The sequence below is a fragment of the Oncorhynchus keta genome, chromosome 37 (genome assembly GCF_023373465.1).
Source record: "Oncorhynchus keta strain PuntledgeMale-10-30-2019 chromosome 37, Oket_V2, whole genome shotgun sequence".
NCBI lineage: Eukaryota > Metazoa > Chordata > Actinopteri > Salmoniformes > Salmonidae > Oncorhynchus > Oncorhynchus keta.
The window spans coordinates 61,700-81,132 of NC_068457.1; the positions used below are offsets into that span (position 1 = coordinate 61,700).

Consider the following 19,433-nt stretch of genomic DNA (forward strand, 5'->3'; position numbering starts at 1 on the left):
AAAATTATTCAGCCCCCTTAAGTTAATACTTTGTAGCGCCACCTTTTGCTGCGATTACAGCTGTAAGTCGCTTGGGGTATGTCTCTATCAGTTTTGCACATCGAGAGACTGAATTTTTTTTCCCATTCCTCCTTGCAAAACAGCTCGAGCTCAGTGAGGTTGGATGGAGAGCATTTGTGAACAGCAGTTTTCAGTTCTTTCCACATTCTCGATTGGATTCAGGTCTGGACTTTGACTTGGCCATTCTAACACCTGGATATGTTTATTTTTTAACCATTCCATTGTAGATTTTGCTTTATGTTTTGGATCATTGTCTTGTTGGAAGACAAATCTCCGTCCCAGTCTCAGGCCTTTTGCAGACTCCATCAGGTTTTCTTCCAGGATTGTGTTCCACTGCATTTCTAAAGACAAAGGAATTCTCCAGTTGGAACATTATTGAAGATTTATTTTAACCTCTTGGCGCACCCATCCCGTTAGCGGGATCATTTTCGTCAACATTTGCTGAATTGCAGAGCACCAAATTCAAATTAAATAACTAAAAATATTTAATTTTCATTAAATCACAAGTGCAATATAGAAACACATAGCTTAGCTTGTTGTTAAGTCATGGCAACATACAGTGCCTTGTGAAAGTATTCGGCCCCCTTGAACTTTGCAACCTTTTGCCACATTTCAGGCTTCAAACATAAAGATATAAAACTGTATTTTTTTGTGAAGAATCAACAACAAGTGGGACACAATCATGAAGTGGAACGACATTTATTGGATATTTCAAACTTTTTTAACAAATCAAAAACTGAAAAATTGGGCGTGCAAAATTATTCAGCCCCCTTAAGTTAATACTTTGTAGCGCCACCTTTTGCTGCGATTACAGCTGTAACACTCCTACTCAGCCGCAATCCCAATGCCTACTAAAACCCCAATACGAACACAACAAAATAAACCCATGTCACACCCTGGCCTGACCAAATAAATATATAAACACAAAATACTAAGACCAGGGCGTGACAACAGCCTTATTTTTCCTTATCAATCACACACAATACCCACAATGACAAAGCAAAAACAGGTTTAGACATTTTTGAAAAAGTAAAAAAATATGTATAGAAATACCTTATTTACCTTATTTACATTCAGACCCTTTGCTAGGATACTCGAAATTGAGCTCAGGTGCATCCTGTTTCCACTGACCACCCGTGAAATGTTTCAACAACTTGATTGGAGTCCACCTGTGGTAAATCCAATAGAATTGACATGATTTGGAAAGGCACACATCTGTCTATATAAGTTCCCACAGTTGCCAGTGCATGTCAGATCAAAAACCAAGCCATGAGGTCGAAGGACTTGTCCGTAGAGCTCAGAGACAGGATTGTGTCGAAGCACAGATCTGGGGAAGGGTATGGAAAAGTTGCTGCAGCATTGAATGTACCCAAGAACACAGTGGCCTCCATCTTTCATACATGGAAGCAGTCTAGAACCACCAAAGAGTCTTCATAGAGATGGCCACCTGGCCAAACTGAACAATCGGGGGAGAAGGGGGGTGACCAAGAACCCAATGATCACTCTGAATGAGCTCCAGAGTTCCTCTGTGGAGATGGGAGAATCTTCCAAAAGGTCAACCATCTCTGCAGCACTCCACTATTAATCAGGCCTTCTCAGTTAAATGCACATGACAGCCTGCTTGACATTTGCCAAAAGGCACCTAAAGACTCAAGATTCTCTGGTCTGATGAAAACAATATTGAAATCTTTGGACTTAATGCCAACTGTCACGTCTGGAGGAAACCTGGCACAATCCCTACAGTGAAGCATGATGGTAGCAGCATCAAGTTGTGGGTATGTTTTTCAGCGGCAGGTACTGGGAGACTAGTCAGGATTGAGGGAAAGATGAATGGAGCAAAGTACAGAGAGATCCTTGATGAAAACTTGCTTCACAGCCTCAGGACCTCAGACTGGGGCGAAGGTTCACCTTCCAACAGGACAACGACCCTAAGCACACAGCCAAGACAATGCAGGAGTGGCTTCGGGATCAGTCTCTGAATGTCCTTGAGTGACCCAGCCAAACCCCAGAACTTGAACCTGATCAAACATCTCTTGAGAGACCTGAAAACAGCTTGAGAGGAGCTCCAGAGAAGAACGGGAGAAACTCCACAAATACAGGTATGCCAAACTTGTACTGTCATACCCAAGAAGACTCAAGGCTGTGATCACTGCCGAAGGTGCTTCAACAAACTATTGAGTAAATGCTCTGGATACTCCTTCTTGTCTTCGTGAGCAATGGAACACAAGTGACTGCCATGAGAAAACAGTGGGATCACAAAATGGCTGCTTGATGGACGGCCTTTAAGGTTGTGTCGATATAGGACTCGTTTTACTGTAGATATGGGTACTTTTGTACCTGTTTCCTCCAGCATCTTCACAAGGTCCATTGCTGTTGTTCTGGGATTGATTTGCACTTTTCGCACCAAAGTACGTTCATCTCTAGGAGACAGAACGCGTCTCCTTCCTGGTCGGCATGACCGCTGCGTGGTCCCATGGTGTTTATACTTGCGTACTATTGTTTGAACAGATGAACGTGGTACCGTCAGGCTTTTGGAAATTGCTCCCAAGGATGAACCAAACTTTTTTCTGAGAGGCTGATTTCTTTTGATTTTCCCATGATGTCAAGCAAAGAGGCACTGAGTTTGTAGGTAGGCCTTGAAATACATCCACATGTACACCTCCAATTGACTCAAATGATGTCAATTATTCTATCAGAAACTTCTAAAGCCATGACAAAATGTTCTGGATTTTTCCAAGCTGTTTAAAGGCACAGTCAACTTTGTGTATGTAAACGTCTGAGCCACTGGAATTGTGATACAGTGAATTATAAGTTAAATAATCTGTCTGTAAACAATTGTTGGAAAAATGACTTGTGTCATGCACAATGTTGATGTCCTAACCGACTTGCCAAAAGTTTGTTAACAAGACATTTGTGGAGTGGTTGAAACATGAGTTTTACTGACTGCAACCTAAGTGTATGTAAACTTTCGGTTTCAACTGTATATCAGAAAAATACATGTATTTTTTGCATTAATTACTGTGAATTTTGTCTTTCATTTATCAGGACTAAGGATTGATAAAATAATAGCTTTCTTAGGGTATGGGCAACCATAAGTTACGGAAAACAAACACAATTGCATTTTTATCGATAAATGCACAGAGATACCGAGACGAGATCCCGAGGCCAATTATCGTGCCATTCATCCACCACCATGTTTCAGCATGATAATGTTTCAGCATGATAATGCACAGCCCTATGTCGCAAGGATCTGTACACAATTCCTGGAGTCTGAAAATGTCCTGCATACTCACCAGACATGTCACCCATTGAGCATGTTTGGGATGCTCTGGATTGGTATGTACGACAGCGTGTTCCAGTTCCCGCTAATATCCAGCAGCTCCGCACAACCATTGAAGAAGAGTGGGACGATATTCCACAGGCCACAATCAACCACCTGATCAACTCTATGAGAAGGAGGTGTGTCGCACTGCATAAGGCAAATGGTGGTCACACCAGATACTGACCGGTTTTCTGATCCACGTCCCTACCTTTTTTTAAGGTATCTGTGACCAACAGATGCATATATGTAATCCCAATCATGTCAAACCCATTGATTAGGGCCTAATTAATTTATTTCAAAAGACTAATTTCCTTATATAACTGTAACTCAGTAAAATATTTTAAATTGCTGCATGTTGCATTTTATATTTTGGTTCAGGGTAGGCCTATGCTTTATATAAAGTGTGCTCTCCTACATAGAGTATGCAGATATTACGGTCGCTGTCCTTTCAGTACCACAAGCCTAGATGCCACATCCTTTTAAGTGTCACTGATTGATTTCACTATTGGTGATAGTGTGATAGTAAGGGTGTAGGCTACCATAAATTGGGTGCACCGTGTGGTTGTTGTTGCTTGTCGCATTATTCTCTGCCACTACTGTTATGTCTCTGTGCGAGTGGCAGCCCTATGCACGGCTCAGGCATTTTTAATTCATGATGTCATTAAAAAGCACTGCCTCTCCTGCATTAGAGCTAAATGCTGTATATTGTCAGGTGCATAAAGTGGGGGGGGATTCGCACTAAAGGCCTAGGTCCAATAGCCACGGTTCACCACTGGGATTAACTGGTTGTTAAAACAACTAAATTGAGAAGATATCATTATGTTGTGTTTTGGTGATTAAATCAATGTTCTCATGGTATTTCACAGTAAAAATACGTTTTGGATTAATAGTTGTGTGGTGAAAGATGTCTCCAAATAAAATGAATGCACAATAAAATGTTTTTAATGTAGGACTTGCTGCGTTACAAGTGTTACCAGTTTGGAGCTTTGTATTAAAAGTTTAGAAAATTCCACACATACTTGGAAATAGCACCAAAGCGATTGACAAAAACTGTAGTATAATTAAGCAATAAGGCCCGAGGAGGTGTGGTATATGGACAATATTTTCAATAGCTAAGCTGTCCCTCGCATGACACAATGTAGAGTGCCTGGATACAGCCCCTAGCTATGGTATATTGGCCATATACCACAAACACTCGAAATATCTATTTGCTATTATAAACTGGTTACCAACGCAATTAGAGCAGTAAAAATAAATGTTTTGTCATACCTGTGATACACGGTCTTATATACCACGGCTGTCATCTGATCAACATTTAGGGCTCAAACCACCCAGTTAATAATGAATAATAGCATACATTGGATTCGATAAATGCTACTTTTTGAAAACAATTGATAACTATCCAGAAAAATGTCACCTTTGTGTTGTTGTAATTGTTTTTGCCAAGGCAGAAACTATTCTTCCTGGAGTCCGTCAAAATTAAGGCAGTTATACAATTTTAAAAACATTAAAATACATTCATAAACTTTTTCACAACACACCAAGTGTGTGTCCTCAGGCCTCTACTCTACTACCACATATCTACAACACAAAATCCATGTGTACGTGCGTGTGTGTATAGTAAGTATGTTATCATGTGTGTGAATGCATGTGTCTGTGTCTATGTTTGTGTTGCTACACAGTCCCTGCTGTTCCTTAAGGTGCATTTTTATCTGTTTTTAAAAAATCTAATTCTACTGCTTGCATCAGTTACCTGATGTGGAATAGAGTTCCATGTAGTCATGGCTCTATGTAGTACTGTGTGCATCCCATAGTCTGTTCTGGACTTGGGGACTGTTAGTGTACACACAGCCAATAAGGACTCCTTGTCATGAACTATTCAAGCCCATATTTCCCATACTTTGTTTTCTTCAAAACTCATTGAAACCATTTTTTATATGCATACTAGATGACTGATAGGGGGCACTGTGTTGAAGCCATCGTGACTCCGTCTTGGCACTCCACCACCGTTGTAAAAAATATATTTGGGAAGCTATAAAAATCCATTAATTAATAATGTCTATGTTCGTTTTTGCCACATTTATTCTGTTACAGATACCTTAAATAATGCAACTTTTCAATCATATAATGTGAGTTAAATATCAATTTATAAATATCCTTACGGTAAAATATACTTAAATGCATGTAATTTTGTCCCTCAAATATTTAATTGGAATACTATAGAATTCCATTCATTCCTATGGTGGACTGCTCCTACTGGGGAGTGCCAATTTGTATACATCATTGCTTGAGATATGATAAGAGGACAACAGAAGGCTGTTTCGACTTAATACACACTTCAAAGGAAATATGTGTCAGTCAGAGAGTAAGAGGAGCCAGCATATCTTATTAACTCTGATGTTAAAATCTGTTTAAGTACAACACACACCACCACTGTGAGTCACTCTTCATCCATTCACAGATAAACCAAAATTAGCAGGCAATGCTGGGTGTATTGTGAACACCAATCAGTGTATTTCTGTTTTGCAGTGCATACAGAATACATACAAGGCACTTGTGTGGAAGATTATGAAATAATATGTATCAAAAGGAAAATAATATAGACTGGCGGATTTAAAAAAAATCTTCACCACATGCCTTATGTCTGAATAACGGCTCAGTGAGGAAGACGAGCGATGCTTATTTTAAAAAACCTTAGTCAATCTAAATTGCACAATAAAAAAAGCTCCATCACAAAATATGTCTGTTTTAGCTAAGGATAAGATTTTTCCACCATATTCCACCCACGTCTCAATCCACCACATTTCCTTTTCGGGTATTATATAATTGATATATATAGATATATCTAGTGTAATTGTTGCATATTGATGGGTTCATGCAGGTCTCATCTGCGAAAGAGACCATGTTCTCAGCATGACTCCCTGCTTATATAAATGTTAAATAAAATCAAAATACAAATTGGCAGAGGTTTGGTCTTTCTCATCCGCGATGGAAGGGGGCAGAGCCGCAGCGGTGTTTGTCAGACCACAAAAACGTCTGACGCATCCGAACGGTTTGGGTTACAAACTTATATGACCCCACCATTGAAAGCTAAGACTCTCACGAACATGTTTTGTTCTACGACTCCCACAAGCCTCACAAGACTCGTCTATGGGTAACCCGGTATTAATTGTAGTATGGAAGTACTTTAGTGCCAAAAAAAGGGGTTAATAGGCGGGCGTGTGATTTCAATCATTTCTATAAGAGTTTTCTTATATCTCGGCTATAGGACAGACACTTCAAAAGATACTTCCTTTTGATGTATTATTTGACTATGTGTTTTGCCATGTTTGAATATGTAATTCAATGCGTTTCTATGAGCTAAAAGCAGTAAGGCCAAATGAAATGTTTCATCAAATAATAATAAAACATAATAATTTTGATACCTACAGGTGTCCTAAAATTAAAAATCAAATTGGTAAATGATCCTTGGTATGAGCATCTTAATAAAACAATTCCATATGTTGGCTTAGTAGAATGCTTAGAGATAAGACACCACTTTTATCATTGTAATCATGTTGATGTCATCTCCATGGTTTGTGGTGAGAGAGAAAAATTCCTCCATGGAGGCCCAATCTGTTCTCTTGCAGTCATACACTGCCAGGTTTTTTCCCTGTGTCCACGTTGAAGCTTGGCCGCCTTCTGTGGAGGATATTTTTACAACCAGGCAAGGAACAAACAAGTAACAAGATCTCAATTCTGGCTCCCTTGAAGTGTTCGGCAATGACTCAAGAATTACATATTAAACAGATTTAAATGAAAGGACATGTGTGGAATGTGTTGTGAGAAATACATACAAATGGCAGTTTGATAAAGGTGTTAAAACCAAATCATCTTTATTGCTCAATGGACATCTTCCATTGATACGACCCAGATGATTGAAATATAAATTTATGGCTGTGAGTTTAGAAATATTAGAAATCCTTTGAAGCCTGTTATACTTTTCATATGAGTGTTGCACCTTCATGTCAGCGTCCATGTTAGTGCAAAATGTATCATCATAGGCACACTGATTGAGTGAGCAAATTTTCAAGTTTCTATCAAATATGTATTTTTCAAGCAGACCTCATCAGAATTGATACACTGTTGATTTCATTAGATTTTTTTAAGGCTTGTTTTTCTACAATCTTTGTTTCTGACACAAGTGGACCTTTTACAAACAACAAACACACAAAGGATATTGGACAAATATAATTAGATTTTTTGTTGCTACAATATGTTTGATGGCCAGACAAAGCGGGCGTCCTTTTAGACCTGTGTGCGTCTCCCCAAAATAACTCAGCTCAAGTTCTCTGGCCAGACCCATGCATCAATCAGCAGTAACCTCTCATACACACTCCAGCAGGCTCGCTCCAAAATAGAACAACACAGCGAACTGTCAAGCTATATGCAACATTGCATGAAAATAAATTATAGCATGACCCAAAAGTATTGATTTCACCATTTTAGCAGATGCTCATTATCCAAGACAATTATTAGCTACGTAACACATATCCTCTATCAATGTGGGTTAAGCAGGAATTTGCCTTCAAAATAGAAATACAGCATTTATAAATCTAGCAAAAAAAACAAGAATGATGTATTCTTATGTTTGTGTGAGCAATTACTTTGTAGATCAGACGCTCAAATGTAGGGATTATTAGAGGTTTGTTTCATCATGTATTTTTGTGTATATGCGTACGAGGGCAGAACCCTTGTAGACTGTCATTCACTGCAGAGAGTAACCATCTGTTGCCTGGCTCTCTTGAGGGGAAATTCCACCAATGTTTTGGGGTCGTGGTAGGCATCCATGTACGTAGAAAAAAATGTCACACGTTCGGCCTGTGACTGCTCTCCACGACAGTTTATTTAAAGCGGAGCAAAGGCAGCGAAGGATTATTTCAACTCACTCACTCACTCACTGACTTTCCCTACAACATCAACACAATATCTTGTAAGCACGGTCAAGCAGGAGTCATGATGAGTACCAGCCAGGAGGATAGACCCTTTGTTAGGGCTGTGAGGAAGATCAAATGTGCCGCTATGGTCCACAGTCTTGCCAAGAGCTGGCAGGGCTGGGCCGACGAGAACTTGGTCAAACAAGAGACCATACCCTCTGGGTGGATGCCCACCTCCATCATTGAGGACGAAGAAAGGGAGAAGCAGAACGAGACAAAAATCCTAGTCAAGACACGTGTGGTCGAGGCAGACACCGACAGCGGCAGTCTGATCCGAACGGGTGAGGTGACCAAGAGCCACATGCCAAAGTACAGTGAGTACAGCACTGACCTGGTATGCTCAATCAAGGACAAGATCCAGATGGCACCTGAGGATGCCAACAAGCCCTTCCTGGGCAACGAGTCACCCACCCGGAGACGTCTGGGTGTGAGAGCTCAGGTACATCTGGGTAGTCAGGAGCAGAAGATGAACTCCCGTAGCAGCAGCCTGGACACAGAGGACAGCGGGTTGGGGGAGGAGGCCAGACTCAGCGACAACAGCGACCAGAGCGACCTGAACCAGCTGAAGATCAATAGGCCCAAGGTACAGTACCATTCTTTTATTGGACCTTCATTTTGTGCGGCCATTCATAAAAATACTAAATACACAAATCAATGCAATACAGTAGACACACTTCAAAGGTAAACCCTCTTTTGTTTCTCAACAATCTTGCATGGGGGATATGATTTAACATCAGAATAAAAATGTTGATTTCATATTGGCAAAGTTAACAGGAAATGTGGTTGGCTGAAGAAAGGTACAACTCTAAAGTAAATTAAATAATTAGTATTGCTATTTTTGCACCATCACTAGTATCAATTCAACAAAACCACTGACTGTGTTTTTCAGATATTGGAATATCATGTGTAAGTTTTGTAGATCATGGTTGGACTTGGGTAAAAATGTATGGGAGAGGAGTTCCCAAATCACAGGGGGATTTTCCCCCAAAACTACCCTCTTAATTCCACAATGTTTGCCCTATTTTCATGCCTAAACATAGTTATATTGCAGCTGCAGCCACTCTACCTGGTGATGTTCAGGAGATAATAAACAGGAGCAAACATTCACAGAGGCTGAGTTGAACTTAAAATATCTTTGCCTTTGTTATTGTGATATTGGGGAATGGACTTTGGTTCATATTGTCTGGCCTTCAAGAAAATACACAGATTTATAGGTATTGTATCTTCAATCTGTAGAATTTTAGCAACTGAACAAGACCAATGAGCCCTCCGTTCACCCTAGCAAAGAGTTGCATAACTTGGAGGGATATAAGTCCTTAAAAAGGCATGAAAATGTATTCTAAAACTCCAACACCTATTCTGGAATATACAGTAAACAAATAAATATAGTCACATATGCCTTCCCCCTGACCTTCAGGGATAATTACGAGGTCCTGATATCCTTGGTCAGGCGCAAGATTTATAATGGTGTTCGTCACATTACTAATGTGGCTCTGGACGTGTCAGGCTTGGGCCTCAGGTTTCACAATGTGCATTCTCCATGGTTTAAATGACTCTGTTGTGGAAGATTCGCCTGCCAGGGACCTCTTTGGAAATGCCAAAGCAAATATCCCTTACACTGTGTTATATTTGAATGGTGTGGCAAAATGTAGATTTCCACCTAAATAGACATACCAAAAATTTATATTTTTTAATGAGATGGTCATAAACAATAACTAGAAATGCGGCAAACTATAGTTTTGGCAAGTTGGTTAGGACATCTACTTTGTACATGACACAAGTAATTGTTTACAGACATATTATTTCACTTCTAATTCACTGTATCACAATTCCAGTGGGTCAGAAGTTTACATTCACTAAGTTGACTGTGCCTTTAAACAGCTTGGAAATTTCCAGAAAATTATGTCATGGCTTTAGAAGCTTCTGATAGGCTAATTGACATAATTTGAGTCAATTGGAGGTGTACCTGTGGATGTAATTCAAGGTCTTACCTTCAAACTCAGTACCTCTTTGCTTGACATCATGGGAAAATCTTAAAAAATCAGCCACGATCTCAGATTTTTTTTTAGACCTCCACAAATTTGGTTCATCCTTGGGAGCAATTTCCAAACACCTGAAGGTACCACAATCATCTGTACAAACAATAGTACACAAGTATAAACACCATGGGACCACACAGCCGTCATACCGCTAAGGAAGGAGACGTGTTCCATCTCCTAGAGATGAACGTACTTTGGTGCGAAATGTGCAAATCAATCCCAGAACAACAGCAAAGGACCTTGTGAAGATGCTGGAGGAAACAGGTACAAAAGTATCTATATCCACAGTAAAATTAATCCTATATTGACACAACCTGAAAGGCTGTTCAGCAAGGACGGAGCCATTGCTCCAAATCCTCCATAAAAAAGCCAGATTACAGTTTGCAATTGCACATTGGGAAAAATGTTGTAATTTTTGGCGAAATGTCCTCTCGTCTGATGAAACAAAAATTGGACTGTTAGGCCATAATGACCATCGTTATGTTTGGAGGAAAAAGGGGGAGGCTTGCAAGCCGAAGAACACCATCCCAACCGTGAAACACGGGGGTGGCAGCATCATGTTGTGGGAGTGATTTGCTGTAGGAGGGACTGGTGCACTTCAAAAAAAGATGGCATCATGAGGAAAGAAAATGATGTGGATATATTGAAGCAACATCTCTAGACATCAGTCAGGAAGTTAAATTCACCCACCTTATTGTGGGAAGCTTGTGGAAGTATACCCGAAATGTTTGACCCAAGTTAAACAATTTAAAGGCAATGCTACCAAATACTAATTGAGTGTATGTAAACTTCTGACCCACTGGGAATGTGATGAAAGAAATAAAAGCTGAAATATCATTCTCTCTTCTATTATTCGGACATTTCAAATTCTTAAAATAAAGTGGTGATCCTAACTGACCTAAAACAAGGATTTTTTTACCAGGATTAAATGTCAGGAATTGTGAAAAACTGTGTTTAAATGTATTTGTCTAGGGTGTATGTACACTTCCAACTTCAACTGTATGTAGGGTAAGAGGGCTTTTCAATGTATATGCTTTCTAAATATACTATACTAACAATCAAGTTATTAACAACTTATTTTAACATTTCACCTTTCTTATAACTGTTAAATAATAATTATCATATGTAGTGAAAATACAAATTTGGCCCCATTTCGTATAACTGATGACAGAGCATTTTCTACATTTTCTAAGTGTCCTCAAATGTCTGCTGACTTATAAATTCTGTTTTACATAGAAGGTGATTTCATCCCCCTGTGGCCAGGAGAAGGTGGTCGTGTTTCAATTCTACAAAATTATTCCGTACTTTTTCATGTTGAGAGCTGGATTCGATCAACTTTCCCTTTTAACATGCCCCTTAACACCCAGGCTGAGCTACGTTGCTCAGGGGCAGGTGAAATCTTTGTCTGGATAGGCCAGAAAATGTGACACGTCACTCCCTATGCAAATATCACGTGTGAAACCTGACACTTCACTTCAGCTCAGCTGACACAGTGGTAGCGGAAAGCAGATGGGGCTTTCTGACACTATAAGGCACTGGACCCTGCGACATTCACATAGCGCTTTGTACCCCAAAATGTCAGTAGGAACCGGTTCAGAACCATTCAAAGTCCCCTAAATAGGGGACTTAACATTTAAGAGAGAAGTGGGGCTACTAATCAACATAAATATGAGCCAGTTTCTTGGACTAAAAAGTAGCCCTTTTCTGCAGTCATTGACCAAATGCTCCCTCTTTGGCCACGTGGGTGGAATGTTATTCATATTTTTTATCATTTCATAATTAATCAAGATTATAAACAAAAAACCGAAGAAAATCCGGTGTTTCTATCTCAAACAGTTTTGTTAAAACCTGCAGTTAAAGGTTAATATGGGTCCTGTGTCATTAATACATTGCAAAACTTGTAGTGTTTGTCGTGAATTTCTTTGTGTTATTGTAATTTTACTTTCTGTGACAATCCAATGAAGAGATTGCCAATGCAAATCAACCCACTTTATAATCTGAGCTAATCTGACATGCCTTCTTATTCTGCAGATTAGAGTCACCACCATGGGTGACATCAAGAGCAGGTGGCAGAAGTGGTCCCAGCAGCACTTAGAAGGTCAGAAGCTCAACCCCTTCAGTGAGGAGTTTGACTATGAGCATGCCATGGCCCAGCGGTTGCAGAAGGGTGATGACGGCTACGGACGCCCCAAAGAGGGATCCAAGACAGCCATGCGTGGCGACCGAGCCCAGAAACATGTGTACAAAGAAATGGAGGAGTTGTGCTGGATCGTCAAGGACATGGGCCTCAAGGACAAGAACGGAAAATCCTACATAACTTTCGGCAGGCTGTTTGACCGCTATGTCAAAATCTCGGACAAAGTGGTGGGAATAGTTTTGCGCTGTCGCAAACACAAAATGCTTGACTTTGAGGGAGAGATGCTGTGGAAAGGCCAGGATGACCATGTCGTCATTACTCTGAGAGATGTGAAAGAAGACTGAACCTGCAGATGATCTAAACTTTGACCAACACCTCTCTCCTCACAATTTACCTAGACCCACAAGTGCCTTTCATATTCTGACCAGCAACAGTCCAGGAGTAGATGTATTAAGCATTCTAACCATGATAGCCACTGGTCATGAGTTCAACCTCAGTAGGATATTCTAAACATGCTGCAGGCCATTTTTTTAAAATTACGTGACAAAATAAAGTGAGAAAAAAAACATGTGGTTTGTGGACACAATAGTGATGTGTGGGTTGACTCAAAACCCGCAGTTGATGCAGTTATACAAAGAGAAAACAATACATTAAAAAATCCATAAATGTATAACTCTTGTGAAATTTATATCTATAGGCTACACTGAGTTTTTTCATTAGTGTGTAAGCCTAAGCTTTAGGACCTAACTGTTCGTGCTCCAAATAGCCTACCCTCCATTTGCCAAATGCTTATGGTAACGGGCAGAAAGAGTTCATGTTGATCCACTGATTAAATAAGAGAAACGTTTGCGAAAATGGAGAGTTGAAAATAAAGAAGTGGTAAAAAAATTGGTGAAGTGGTAAAAGAGGATGAAAGCAGTGTTTACTGTATGTTACTGTATGTCTGATGATTGTGAGGCGCTATACAAATTTGACAGTCACAAGACAGGTAGTTATAAAAGGCCTATGGCACATCATGGGAACTGTAGCCTACTGTTCAGGTGGGTTAAATGGAAACTGAAATCTGGACACTGACTGTAGGTCTATAACCTTTGCTAGCGGTTAGAAGCATTGGGCCTGTAACCGAAAGGTCACAGATTCATATCCCAGAGTAGACTAGGTGAAAAATCTGCCGATGTGCCCATGAGCAAGGCAATTCATCCCAATTGCTCCAGGGTCGCCATCAATAATGGCTGATCCCTAGCTCTGACCCCACTCTCATGGGGAGTAGGATACGCAAAAAAACGAATGTCCAATTCACACGTGTGAAATAGGAAAAATGCAAGTGTACATTTTGATTCGGGAAGAGGAGTGGAGAAAATTATTTCTTTCAGGATCTTGAAAGAATTTGAATGTGTAGTTAGTGACCTTCTATAGAGGTGCTACATAAAATGTGCCTCCAAGCAGAACTGAAATCTTATCAGTGTCAAATGACCAAATCTTATTTGGTAATTTTCACAGCTTTCTATTTCCTTACGAGCGTGCAATGGCCAAGAACATACTTCCATTTTATTGCATTTTCTAGATTGTAGCCTTCATTCTATCGATGTATTACATGATTCTTGTCACGCCCTGATCTGTTTCACCTGTTCTTGTGATTGTCTCCACCTCCTCCAGCTGTCGCTTATTTTTCCCTGTGTATTTATCCCTGTGTTTCCTGTCTCTCTGTGCCAGTTTGTCTTGTATGTTTTTAAGTCAACCAGCGTGTTTTTCCCATACTCCTGTTCTCCATTCTCTTTTTCTAGTCTTCCCGGTTTTGACCCTTGCCTGTTTTTTCTGGACTCCGTACCCGCCTGCCTGACCCTTCTGCCTGCCATGACATCTAGCCTGTCTGCCACTTCTTGGACTCAGAATCTGTTTTTGACCATTTGCCTGTCCACTACCATTCTCTTGCCTACTTTTGGATTAAATAAACAACAAAGACTCTAACCATCTGCCTCCTGTGTCTGCATCTGGGTCTCGCCTTGCATCCTTATTGTACGAAATGGCCATGACAGACCCAGCAGACTTGGACCAGCTCCGCCACGCTGTCTCCCTGAAGGGAGCCACTATTGGGAGACATGAGGAGTTCTCCGGTAGCTGGGAGAGAGGCGGCCAGTAAACTTCTGGAATTACGTCAAAACTCCCATAGTGTGGCAGACTACGCGGCTGATTTTCACACATTGGCCGCCAAGAGTGCCTGGAATCCAGAGTCTCTTTTCGATACTTTTCTTCACGGATTATCTGAGATGGTAAAAGATGAGCTAGCTGCTCGGGAACTACCAGTGGATCTTGACTCTCTCATCGTCCTCACCATTAGAATTGATGGACGACTAAGGGAACGCATGAGTGAGAGGACTTCTGGTCTCTGGCACACTCGTTCATCCGCAGTGGCTCGCTCACCTTCGAGGGAACCCAGAAGTCCCCGAGGATGGTTTTTCCAAGAGGATCCGAAGCCACCCGAGCTCCGTCGAGAATCATCGACGACGGGTGAATCGGATACACCAGAACCTATGCAACTGGGAAGAGCTAGATCCTGGTGGACGACATCCTGGTTTTCTCCCGTTTTGCCCAGGAACACGTTCTCCATGTGCGACAAGTTCTTCAGTGCCTTCTGAAGAACCAGTTGTTTGTTAAAAACTTCTCAGGGATAGGCGCCCCATCAACGCGACAGTTGTAAATCATGCAGAGCCTTTTGTCACCATTGCAGATTTTAGAGAAACAAATGTCGGTACATATAAATGTCTTATATCGGCTGAAAGCTTACATGTTTGTTAATATAACTGCACTGTCCAATTTCCAGTAGCTATTACTTCGGGGAAAAAATGCTATGCTATTGTTTGAGGAGAGCTCCTAACAACAAAACACTTTTTTTTCACCACGATAGGTGAAATGTGTACTTACATTCTAAAATCTTGCTCTGATTTATCATCTGAAGGGTCCCAGAGAAAACATGAAGCGTTGTTTTGTTAGATTAATCCTTTTCATATACTAAAAAGGTCCATATAGCATGCACGATCAATTTTGTATTTCCACCTGTTCAATTTGCAAAGAAAGGAGTCTGTGGAAATCTAACCCTAAACATTGTTTCAACCAGTCAAATCACGTTCGTATTTAGGTTGTTTTGTTATTTGTATTTTCTTCTACCAGATATATTGTGTTATATTCTCCCATATTCACATTTCCACAAACATCAATGTTCTTCCTTTCAAATGGTACCAACAATATTCATATCCTTGCTTCAGTCCTGAGCTACAGGCCGTTAGATTTTGGTATGTCATTTTTGACAAAAATGTAAAAAAGGGGGCTATCCCTAAGAAGTTTTAAAGTGGAGAAGAGCAAGTTCCACCGCTCCACAATTACTTTTCCGGGATACATAATAAAACATTTAAAAAACTTTATTTAACTAGGCAAATCAGTAAAGAACAAATTCTTATTTTCAATGACAGCCTAGGAACAGTGGGTTAACTGCCTTGTTCAGGGGCGGAACAACAGATGTTTAATTTGTCAGCTTGGGGATTCGATCTTGCAAACTTCCGGTTACTAATCCAACGCTCTAACCACTAGGCCATCTGCCGCCCCAAAATCATCTCTGAAGGGAATGTTCAGATTGGTCCGTAAAAAGTGAGAGAGTGGTGGATTGGTTCCAACCCACGTACAGGGTGCAGCTACAGCGGTTTCTGGGGTTTTCTCATTTTTACCGTTGTTTCATTCGGGGCTACAGCAACCTGGCTGCTCCCCTCTCTGCACTCACCTCTCCCACAGTACTGTTCACATGGTCCCCTGCAGCAAACAAGGCTTTTGTGAATTTGAAGCAACGATTCAGCACTGCCACCATCCCCTTCCATCCGGATCCGACCCGTCAGTTTGTGGTGGAGTTTGACGCTTTTGACGTGGGAGTAGGGGCCGTTCTTTCTCAGCGATCCGTCCAGGACCAAAAGCTTCATCCCTGTGCCTTCATGTCCCATCGTCTCAACTCGGCGGAGAGGAACTATGACGTTGGCAACCGGGAACACCTAGCAGTAAATATGGCCCTGGAGGAGTGGAGGCACTGGCTGGAAGGGGTGAGACATCTAATTTGGAATATCTCCACACAACCAAGCGCCTTAACTCTAGGCAGGCCCGGTGGGCTCTGTTATTCACAGAGGTTTAATTTCACCTTCTCCTACCACCCAGGGTCCAAAAACGTGAAGCCGGACACCCTTTTCCACCTGTACAGTTCCGCTACCACACCCTTGGAATCAGAGACCATCCTCCCTGCCTCATGTTTGGCGGCTGCGCTTGTCTGGGGTATTGAGGCTCTGGTTCGCAAAGCACAACGTTCCCAGCTGGACCCTGGGGAAGGTCCGGCTAACCGGATGTTCGTTCCTGATTCAGTCCGGTCCCAAGTCCTGAAATGGGCTCATTCCTCCAGGCTTACCTGTCATCCTGGTTCTCGTCATACCCTGGCTTTCCTTCGACAGCGCTTCTGGTGGCCCACCATTGCTCCTGATGTCTTGGCCTTCGTCACTGCATGCATGGTGTGTGCTCAAAGCAAGACTCTGCAGTAGGCTCCGTCTGGTCACCTTCACCTTCAGCCATTTCCTGTTCCTCATCTCCCCTGGTTCCATATTTCCCTGGATTTTGTCACTGGGCTTTCTGCGTCAGATGGGAACACCACCATCCTGACAGTGGTTGACAGGTTCTCCAAGGCCACCCATTTCATCCCTCTTCCTAAATTACCTTCCGCCAAAGAGACGGCCCAGCTCATGGTGCATGGTGCCAGGAACACTCTCCCCTGCTCGGGTACTGGACTATCCCCCTTCGAATGCTCCAAGGGATATCAGCCCCCACTCTTCCCAATGCAAGAAGTGGAGGTCAACCCATCTTCACCCCAGATGTTCGTCCGTCGCAGTCGGCGTACGTGGAAAAGAGATCCGACGGCTCTTCTCAAGACAACCTCCAGGTATCGTCCACAAGCAGATTGCCACCGGACTCTTGCTCCCCACTGTCGGGAAGAGGGTATGGTTATCCACTCAGGACCTGTGGATTCCACGTAGAATCCCATAAACTTTCCCCCCGTTTCATTGGTCTCCATTCTCTTTTTCTAGTCTTCCCGGTTTTTACCCTTGCCTGTTCTGGTCAGCAAAGGTTAATTTTGTCTTCTAAGGCAACATATTATAACAGGAGAGATGCTGCATGTATCTAGTTACAGACAAGTTGACTAACAAATAGTCAAAAAATAGTTCTGCCGTCTCTGACTGTAGCCTACAGTGCATTTTCAATATTTCCTGGTTAGAGTCAGGTGCTTCATCACATATCGTTGGGTGGTTGCGGAGGTTTATTAGCAAATGCGGGCGGGTGCAGGTGAACAATCAGCTGACACCACTAGAACACACGCTTGAACAAGTCACATCTGAAAAATGTCACGTGGATATTTTGTTTACATGAGTCAAACATGGTTTTCCGTGGTTTCACATTGATTTTCACATGTACATTTGTTTGTACATTTACATTTGTTTGGACACAAATAATCCTTTGCAAAATGTTAACTATGCAAGCCATTGGCAAATGGATACAGCTCTTCATCATGCAAACAATGATAGCCATTGAACACGAGTAGAAGGATCAAGGGAAAGTCAAGTCTGAAATTTCAAAGTGGAACTTACAAACTTCAGAAGCCTTTTTAAACCTTAAATACACTACAAGTCAAAAATGTCCTGCAATTGCATGAAAGTTGTCCTGCAACATTGTGATCAAATTAAGATCCGACATCTGTATTGGACATAAGTAAAGGACACTTGTGGTGTTCCACAAACTAACAGTGGTTGCAGTTCCTGAGTTTCGATTACCATTTATGCTAGAATCTGGTTTTGAATGGAGCCTAATGATGCTCTATTAGATATGGGAGGCAATCTTGAGTATGCTGAACATGATATGCTAAACATTTAAAACATTATAAGATCATGTTACTGGAACGTACAATAAGCTATCAGCATTCAGTGTAGTTTTTTCATTCCATGATTGAAATATGATATACAAGAAACAGCTCACATCTTTATATTAACAGGGATAGTTGCTTTAACTTGAACATTTATTTCCAAATTAAAGCAAGTCTTCTTACAGAAAGTCAATGTGTACATTTCCAGATTTGTATACAGTGATACAGGTTATTTATTTGTTTGTTCTTGACTGTATTATATTTCCCCCAAACAGCTGTATTTATAATGACAATATTTTTGTGTTATTTGAAATATGTTTTTTTGTGGGAAAATGTTGGTTTCCCTCTCTTTGATCATCTGTGACTTTTAGGTGACAGGTCTTTGGTTGTGAGCCAAAAGCCCCTTATCTAAGAATTGTGTGTGTGTGCGTGGGTGCATGTCTCTATGTACCTACAGTACCAGTCGAAAGTTTGGACACGCCTACTCATTCCAAGGGTTGATCTATATTTTTACTATTTTCTACATTGTAGAATAATATTGAAGACATCAAAACTATGAAATAACACATATGGAATCAAGTAGTAACCAAAAAAGTGTTAAACAAATCAAAATATATTTTAGATTGTTCAAATAGCCACCATTTGCCTTGATGACAGCTTTGCACACTCTTGGTATTTTCTCAACCAGCTTCATGAGGTCACCTGGAATGCATTTCAATTAACAGGTGTGCCTTGTGAAATGTCTTTGCTTAATCTGTTTGAGCCAATCAGTTTTGTTGTGACAAGATAGGGGTGGGATACAGAAGATAGCCCTATTTGGTAAAATACCAAGTCCATATTATGGCAAGAACAGCTAAAATAAGCAAAGACAAATGACAGTCCATCATTACTTTAAGGCATGAAGGTCAGTCAATCCAGAAAATTTCAATAACTAATATTTCGTCAATTGCAGTCACAAAAA

General features: G+C 41.0%; 1 protein-coding gene across 1 annotated transcript; it reads left to right on the top strand.

Moving 5' to 3' along the window:
• The first annotated feature begins 8,261 nt into the window (after positions 1-8,261).
• On the top strand, positions 8,262-13,102 carry abraa (actin binding Rho activating protein a). Its single transcript, XM_035754779.2, has 2 exons — positions 8,262-8,941; positions 12,429-13,102. The coding sequence occupies exons 1-2, from the start codon at positions 8,378-8,380 to the stop codon at positions 12,876-12,878; spliced, it is 1,014 nt and encodes a 337-aa protein (XP_035610672.1). The 5' UTR covers positions 8,262-8,377; the 3' UTR covers positions 12,879-13,102.
• The last annotated feature ends 6,331 nt before the right edge of the window (positions 13,103-19,433 follow it).

Bases quoted from the DNA above. Each gene is read 5' to 3' on its own strand.
- abraa (XM_035754779.2), top strand. From the start codon at position 8,378: ATGATGAGTACCAGCCAGGAGGATAGACCCTTTGTTAGGGCTGTGAGG. The intron at 8,942-12,428 runs GTACAGTACCAT...CTTATTCTGCAG, and splicing joins TGAAGATCAATAGGCCCAAG to ATTAGAGTCACCACCATGGG.